Source organism: Diabrotica virgifera, chromosome 4, assembly GCF_917563875.1.
Source record: "Diabrotica virgifera virgifera chromosome 4, PGI_DIABVI_V3a".
Taxonomy (NCBI): domain Eukaryota; kingdom Metazoa; phylum Arthropoda; class Insecta; order Coleoptera; family Chrysomelidae; genus Diabrotica; species Diabrotica virgifera.
The window spans coordinates 118,350,038-118,359,318 of record NC_065446.1 but is presented as its reverse complement, the minus strand read 5'-3'; the positions used below and the strand labels follow the sequence as shown (position 1 = coordinate 118,359,318).

The following is a 9,281-nucleotide window of genomic DNA, read 5'->3' as shown; positions in this document are numbered from 1 at the left end:
CTAAATAATACAAGTGAGGTTATATTAGGGAAAGGCGGGGTTGTCAGATTTATGGTGCCACTATGCCACTTTTTCTGTTGGTGCCAAATTGACTACAATTATATAGTTACATACAGTTGTATATAGTAGAGCGCCCTCTATCGAAAAATGCCTGAACAAATCAATATGTCCGTTTGGAAAAAGTGTCAATCTGGCACCATTACGTTTTTTACATATTCTGCATTAGGAACACTCGTACTCTCCTAGGACGAAAATATACACGCTGTCGTACTGGCACCCAAAATCGGGTACCACACCGTCAAATTGGGTGCGACATTGACATGTTTTGCTTAAAAATGGTGCCAGATTGACAGAATATATCTGTATATATATATATATATATATATATATATATATATATATATATATATATATATATATATATATAAAATAGATGAAATAGAGAATGTGGAAAAATCCCCTTACGAACAATTCACACATCCACCATTTCGGGCTGGGAAAAATTTTTCGAATAGAATCAAAGATCCAAACACCAGTTCTTAGAAATGTGTTTCGCCCTCTTCAACCTCTCTGGGCTCGTCGGTAAAGACAAGAGGTTGAATATCTTTAGACACATTCTAATCAAAAAACAACATTCGAGACCTAGACATAGAAGGTGCGTAAGTCTACGGCAAATCCGACAATGACAGTCTCAAGTTTTAATTCCCTAATTACTTAAAGTAAGTAAAATATATGTTTAAAAACATAAGATGTAGATCTTTGAAACACACTCAGTGAACCAAAGATCCAAGGTTATTGGTTTAACGACCACTCGTACGAAATCAAATAGATGAAATAGAGAATGTGGAAAAATCCCCTTACGAACAATTCACACATCCACCATTTCGGGCTGGGAAAAATTTTTCGAATAGAATCAAAGATCCAAACACCAGTTCTTAGAAATGTGTTTCGCCCTCTTCAACCTCTCTGGGCTCGTCGGTAAAGACAAGAGGTTGAATATCTTTAGACACATTCTAATCAAAAAACAACATTCGAGACCTAGACATAGAAGGTGCGTAAGTCTACGGCAAATTCGACAATGACAGTCTCAAGTTTTAATTCCTTAATTACTTAAAGTAAGTAAAATATATGTTTAAAAACATAAGATGTAGATCTTTGAAACACACTCAGTGAACCAAAGATCCAAGGTTATTGGTTTAACGACCACTCGTACGAAATCAAATAGATGAAATAGAGAATGTGGAAAAATCTGGTGTTTGGATCTTTGATTCTATTCGAAAAATTTTTCCCAGCCCGAAATGGTGGATGTGTGAATTGTTCGTAAGGGGATTTTTCCACATTCTCTATTTCATCTATTTGATTTCGTACGAGTGGTCGTTAAACCAATAACCTTGGATCTTTGGTTCACTGAGTGTGTTTCAAAGATCTACATCTTATGTTTTTAAACATATATTTTACTTACTTTAAGTAATTAGGGAATTAAAACTTGAGACTGTCATTGTCGGATTTGCCGTAGACTTACGCACCTTCTATGTCTAGGTCTCGAATGTTGTTTTTTGATTAGAATGTGTCTAAAGATATTCAACCTCTTGTCTTTACCGACGAGCCCAGAGAGGTTGAAGAGGGCGAAACACATTTCTAAGAACTGGTGTTTGGATCTTTGATTCTATTCGAAAAATTTTTCCCAGCCCGAAATGGTGGATGTGTGAATTGTTCGTAAGGGGATTTTTCCACATTCTCTATTTCATCTATTTGATTTCGTACGAGTGGTCGTTAAACCAATAACCTTGGATCTTTGGTTCACTGAGTGTGTTTCAAAGATCTACATCTTATGTTTTTAAATATATATATATATATATATATATATATATATATATATATATATATATATATATATATATATATAAATCTGTAGGAAATATCAGTATGTGGTCTATAATAAAAAATCTTTATTTTTTCTAAAAACTCAATATTTCGCACATTTTTTTGATGGCTTCTTCAGGAGTATACTGTAACAACAATTTTAACAACTTACAAAGACGTACAAACTAGATTTTAAAATACTTACATAAAGTTAAAAGATTTCACAAATAAATAACATTGACATTAAAATAAAAATTGTTACTGTCATATATTAAAATGCATCTTAAAATTAATATAAGGAAAGGTCTGAAGCACGTTCGTTACAGTAATAAGACAAAACACATAAAATGACTCAAACGCAAAAAATAACAACAAAAGAACAATTAGAGGAATACTATTACTTTAATTATTAAGGTTAGTTGTTTATTAAGGCGAGTGTTAAGTTAATGATTATTGTAAATTTTATTCAATATATTACAATATATGTTACTTAACTGTCCAGTGTCTGTTTTGTAATTTAAAGTTTTTTTATTTTTGTTAATGTGATACATCTCCAGAAATAATCTACTTTTATAGTTATCAGACTGTGCCAAAATACGAGTATTATTATATATATATATATATATATATATACATATATATGTATATTTATATTTATATGTGAAGTATTTTATACAAAATTATTAAGGAAAAATTATTATTTTTAATATTTTTGATATTTGACGTTAGAAAGTGATTCAAATTAAAAATAATTATTATTATTAAAAAAAGTGTCGCTTGAAAATATTCAAATTGCTGCTAACACAGCTAAAATATACTCTGAATTTTTACCAATATTCGAAGAAGATACGTCTCAGTTAGAATGCTTTTTAAATAGTTGCGATAAATTTTACAATATGTTCGTTTCTGCAGATAATAATCTAAATGAGTTCGTATTTAATGCTTTACGTTCTAAAATCACGAAAAATGCCCAAACATATATTCTATGTAGGCCAGATCTTAATACTTGGCCACAAATCAGAAATGCTTTGAGAGAACAATTTGGAGATCGTATTGATAGACAAACATTAACAAAAGAAAACATATTAGACTATATTAACAGAGTAAAATCTTCAAAATCTCGATTAGAAGTAAAAATAAAATCGGATCCTAATGTCACACAAGAAAGAAAATTGAATCTTATTGAACAAAATGAAGGAAATGCTCTAGATGTATTAATGGGCAATGTTAATGACAGTTTAAGAACAATATTAGACATGCAAAATCCCAGAAATATGAACCATGCATGTGAAACTATAAATCGATATTATTATAGAGAACAACGATTAAATTCTCTTTACCAAGACAATAAAAATACAAACTTGAATCAAAATCGTCATAATAATAATTACTCTAATTACCTTCCTCAAAAACAATATTATCCAAGATACAATCAATATGTAAATCAAAGATATGATAACAAACAAAATTATCAAAGTCCAAATTATCAAACACATAATGTTCAAAATGAACAAACATTTCCTAGAGAATCAATAAATATTCATCAAAGACAAATTCCTCCTAAAACATATTATAATCAACAAAATAAACGACCTAATAAAAAAATGTATTTTCTCCAAGAAATTCGAATAAACCAACAGGACCTCCTCAACCAATGACTAACAAGTACTAGATATACATATCCAAGACAAAACTACAGAAATAACTATTTTCAACAAACAGGACCAGCAAATTTTATAGCAGAAGAAATGTACAATACACAAATAGGGGAGTGCAATTAGAACGAAAAGATACAATGTTTCGGAAAAAATCAAACAAGGTTATATTTTTCTAAAACTTTTTTTGTTAGTTTATAAATATGTTAAAGTAAAAAGTTCTACTCACAAATTTCGCCGCTAATTGTTTATTAATTGTTTAAACAATAACAATTGTTTTGTATAAATAATGTTAAGAATATGGGTGAATTCAAGATTTTATTTTGATAAAAAATGTTTTTATTTTAGTTTTGATTATGCTGAACCCGAATCTGACATTAAAATTTGCAAATTCAAAATGGCGGATTCAAAATGGCGGATTTTTTCCTAAAAATCCTTAAAAAGTAGTTGTAAAATCCGAATTTTTTTTATAAAATGTGTTTGTTTACATATATGTGGATATTTTTGAGAGGTTGCTGAACCTGAATCAAATTTTGATAATTTAAATTATAAAATGGCAGATCCAAAATGGCCGATAACTTAAAAAATAGTTGTAAAATCATAATTTCTTTACAAAATGTATTTATTTCTACATATATTTATTTTTGAGAGCTTTGATAAAGCTAACTTAAATGTTAACATTATAATCTATAAAACGGCGGATCCAAAATGTGGATTTTCTAAAAAGAACATAAAAAAGAACATTTTTCTAAAACATTTATTGTCTTTATTTTTAACAGGTTGTTGAATCGCCAAAATGGCGGATATTTAAATGAAAAACAAGTAGAATCCAATCAAACAAATATGGAATTTCATTCTTAAAAAAAAGATAAACAAATAATTTTCACAATAATATTAAAAATTAAAATGTATTAGAAAGAATATGAAAAAAAAAACAAATTTTCGATTAGAAGGATACAATTATATATTGGAACATAGTTTTTAATTCCAAACAACTTTTCTTTATAAAAATTTTCGCTATTGTGAAATATAAAAGTACTTTACTCTTGAGTGAAATTCATATTTTTTGACATACCTCGTACAAAATTAAAAAAATTTGATATTTGATGGTTGCGTCTTATGTTATATACGATGCAGAGTATTTTATAAAGAATAACTTTTTTTCGTAAAACTGATATTAAAAAAGTTATCAATAGGTTCCAAGTTACGCAGACATACTGTATAAGATCTAAAAAAAATTTTTTTGTTGAACATTTATTATTGTTGAAGCTTATTATTAAATATATTTTAGGTAAGTTTTACAGAGAAAAGTTTTGATCACTCTGTATATACATTTTTTCAGCTGGTAATTTTCGGTTTTTGTATTACATTTTTGTTATCTTTCTTAGTTTTCCCAAAAATAAATTGTTTATTTCATTTTTAAACTAAAATAATTCAGTGTTTTTTAAAGATTACATTCCAAGCTTTAAAAAAATAGCAAAAAAATTGTATTAGATTTATTCAAACTTGAGTCATACCGTCTTAAATTGGTGGGAATTCTGTAAAACTACGAAGTTTTCAAAAATTAAATTTTTTGAGACATCGTATTATTTGAATTAAATTTTTGAGATTTTTTTGAATAAAACATCGTACAGTAAGATGATTGAGAGTTAAGTTGTGCAAATTTGAGAGTTTTATAAGTAAAATTGTAGTAGTTACACATTTTTAAATCATTTTTAAACAAAATTCATGTAAGACTCACTTTCCGCCCACACCGTACTTGTGTCCATACATTTTATTTCTTTTTATTACAACCATAGGATAGCTTATTTCATCTTCTTTCATGTCCAATTTGTAAAATTTCTTTTGATCCATTAGTTAAAGAATTACATTAAAAAAACTCAACCGTGCACTTCTTCCAACGCTAGTTTACAGTGCGCCAATATGTGTGAGTTATGTTACGTTATAAATAAAAAATTACAGAAGCTAGAGATTTAATTTTAGAAAAATCTTTATATAAGTTTTTTTTTGTAAAATTTTCTGAATTTTTCAATGGTCAAGTCAGTTTTTTTCTAAAAATTATATTTTCGGAGTTATTTAGAAAAACATCTAACTTCGCTGTTCATTTGCTTAATAAAAAATGAAGCACCCACTTCTCGAGGAGAACTTTTTGATATGTTGTTTATTAAACATTTCTTAATGAAATTACAAAAAGTTTTATCTTGTTTGATTTTTTCCGAAGTGAAATCTAAATGCACTCCCCTAAAAACAATGAATCAAAACAATATGACAATGAACAAGAATATTATAATGAACAAATAGATAATCGGATTTCATTAAAAAGAAATTATTATGAACCACCGTATGAAATTAATAATGAATTGCAAAATTCATTACCCTTCGTTACTTTAAAAAATCCTCCGCTACGTTTATTAATTGATACAGGATGTCATATGTCTATGTTACGTCCAATTATTGCTGAAACTAATTTTCCAGACCAAATAAGAAAGAAAAATACACCAATTATGACTTGTACGGGAACAAAAACTGCAGATAGTAGTGCAAAATTACCATTGTTAGAAGAATTTCAAATATATGATTGGTTTGATTTTGTACTTTTCGATTTTCATGATTTTTATGATGTATTACTTGGAGTCCGCGATTTGAGAAATTTAGATTTAAATGTAGATTTAAAAAACAAATGTTTGTACAATAATTTTATAAGAATACCGTTGAATTATAGAACAGATTTTAGTTATCAAAAGGTTGAAATACCTCCTCATGCATCAATGATTAAACAAATAAAAACGTCATTACCAGATGGACAAATATTAATATACATATATATATATATATATATATATATATATATATATATATATATATATATATATATATATATATATTTATGATGTATTACTATAACTACGGTGACCATATCTTTTGAAAGAAAAAAAAGTACAAAAAACAAAAATGTATTAAAAAGGCAAAATGTATCTTGTTATTGGACAAATATAACTTTTTTGCATTAAAAATAAATAAACTATGTAGCTAAACATAAAAAATTATATCAATTAAACTAAACATAACACATTACTTTAACTCTGAAGAAGTTACAAGCCTGTAATTAAGAGTTTTTAGATGAGGGACCTGGAATAGCCTCAACTTCTTCCATTTTTTTGCATCATTCATATTTTTCTGAATTTAAAATTAATTTAAGAAGGTGCTTCGACTGAAGTAAATGAAACATTTCATACAAGTCTCATCAGAACTTGCGTATACCAGCATCGCTGCTTTGAGAGTGGATATGGACATTTGTGACTTTTCCGACGTCCAATAATAATTATTTATTACAGAAAATAAACGCTCGATAGCCGCACTAGTACCCGGAAGACAAAAAATAAATTCGCATAATATTTGTCTTTCAGTTCATTCACAAAGTTTTTCAGTTTGAATTGATCTACACACTTAAAAACTTTAAGCCATCGATCCTGACTATTGTTTCTTCTCTGTTCCACTCAGCAATTTTTTCACTTGTAGCCACGTCTTTAAAAATTCCCAGTTCGTCAAAGAGTTGATCTTCGTTTCACATGGTTGCCTTGGTATACAATTTAAAAGTTTCGAGAGAATAACAAACATCGTTCCATGTTATTTCACTTCTTATGCGAGCTCCACACTCTCGCCGAAGTCGATCGAGGTTCAACAAGTACGAGAGTGTAGACGGCCACCTTGTGTAACTTTGCTTCACTTCGTTCTACTTCCATTCTCTGTCGGTCTGGTCAAAGGGATCTTTGTTGGTATCGCACCGCTCTTTGTCGGTATCACACTTCCTCGCGAAGTAGAACGAGTGTGTAGAGAGGGTACTTCGGACTTCGGTCAATTTTGGCGAAGTAACTTCGCCGAGAGTGTGGAGCCCGCTTTAGATCTATGCTTTTGAATAGTTTAAATTTATGAAAATTTGAACTCCAGTTTTCTAGGTAGGTTACACATTTTGTGTAAAAATGTTTCACTTGTGTGGTGAAGTTTTGTGTACCACCACCGCACCATAAGCCTAATGTCTCACACACTTAAAATGTTTTTAAAGATCATTCATAAACGCATTTACCAAACACTTGATATGGATATTGAAGAAACCCACTTTGGATTTACACTACTAATCCAGAGATGCTTGGATGTGAACCAGGATATGTACGTCTGTTTCATAGATTACAACAAAGCTTTCGATAAAGTCCGCCACAAAGAGCTAATGGACGTCCTCAAAAGCAAAACAGTTACAATACAATGACCTTTGAATTATAACAAATCTATATTATAAACAGCAGGCACACATACGCATTAACGAACACACATTAGAAGAGTTCGAAATTAAAAGAGGAGTGCGAAAGGGGTGTGTATTGTCACTACTACTATTAAATGCATACTCCGAAGAAATTATGAAAAAAGTTCATGAGGGAGAAACAGCAGGAATAAAGGTACCTAAATGGAACGCCAATTATTAACAACATTAGATGTGCGGACGACACTATCATAATAGCGGACACCCTCCAAGACCTCCAAAAGCTAATGAACAAGATAGTTGAGTATGGAGAACAATATGGATTATCAATAAACATCAAGAAAACTAAATTTATGAGGATATCAAAAACCCAAAATAATGATAAAAGCCTGACAATTAAAGGTAAAACTTTAGAACAAGTTGAAAACTACAACTATCTTGGCACAATAATTAATCACACAAACGGTTACTCCAAAGAAATCAAAGTTCGAATAGAGAAGGCAAGAACCAACTTCAATAAAAGGAGAAAGGTAGTTTGTGCAAGAGAACTGAAATAATTAAGACTTGAGAGTTAGGCTGGCAAGGTGTTATATTTCTCGACTCTGCTTTAACGGGATAGAAGCATGGTCAATTAACGCGTCGACTACTAAAAAGTTGGAAGCATTTGAATTGTGGGTAAAGGTACCTGAAGATAGCATGGACCGAGCCTGTAACAAACAACGAAGTCATGAGAAGAGTCAACAAAAGAATGGAAATATTGGAAACCATCAAAACAAAAGCTGCAATACCTAGAACAGTATACAAAGAAATTTGTTTAAAAGTAGTAAAAGATAAAAATATTCATTTTTTAGAAAAAATAAGTACATTCGCGTGTCCTTAGAAAGGTTTTAAAGTACATTAGGACAATATTTAAAAATAAGTACTGTCCTACTTAAATAAGTACATATGGTCACCGTAACTATAACAGATATGAGAGCATGTAGAGGACCAATTTGTGGCAGTGACCACTATCTCCTACGTTCAGATATTTCATTTCCACCAAAGATAGAAAAAGAAACACCGCAAGGTAATCATTCAAATGAACAGCTCCAAGAAGTATGATACAATTTGAATAGTTTACACCAAGAAAGTGTTAAAAACCTATATAAACGTAGACTGGAAGAAAAACTAATTGAAACGGAAGATAATACCAGAAATGTGAATCAGTCATACGAAAACATCAAAGAATGTATACACGCCGCTGCCTTAGAAGCACTAGGGCGATATGAAAAAACCATACATCGAAAACCGTATTGGAGGGATCAAGATATTTCGCAGGAAATAACAAAGAAAAGAGAATTGTATCAAAAATATCTGAACACAAAAAACGTGGAAGACAGAATACATTATAAAAGAATGCAAGCGAGGGTCAGAAGAAAAATATGTCAAAAGAAAAACGAATCCTGGACAAAAAAGTGTACCATGCTAAATACATACATAGGTGGAAGCCAAAGTTCAGAAAGTTGGAA

The 9,281-nt window shown here is 29.8% G+C and overlaps 1 protein-coding gene across 1 annotated transcript; it reads left to right on the top strand.

Annotated features, from left to right (window-relative positions):
- Positions 1-2,759: 2,759 nt before the first annotated feature.
- LOC126883645 (glycosyltransferase-like protein gnt13) lies at positions 2,760-3,521 on the top strand. Its single transcript, XM_050649300.1, has one exon. The coding sequence runs from the start codon at positions 2,760-2,762 to the stop codon at positions 3,519-3,521; it is 762 nt and encodes a 253-aa protein (XP_050505257.1).
- Positions 3,522-9,281: the final 5,760 nt, after the last annotated feature.

What these genes read in the sequence shown, in the direction of transcription:
- LOC126883645 (XM_050649300.1), top strand. Translation starts at nt 2,760, where the DNA reads ATGTTCGTTTCTGCAGATAATAATCTAAATGAGTTCGTATTTAATGCT.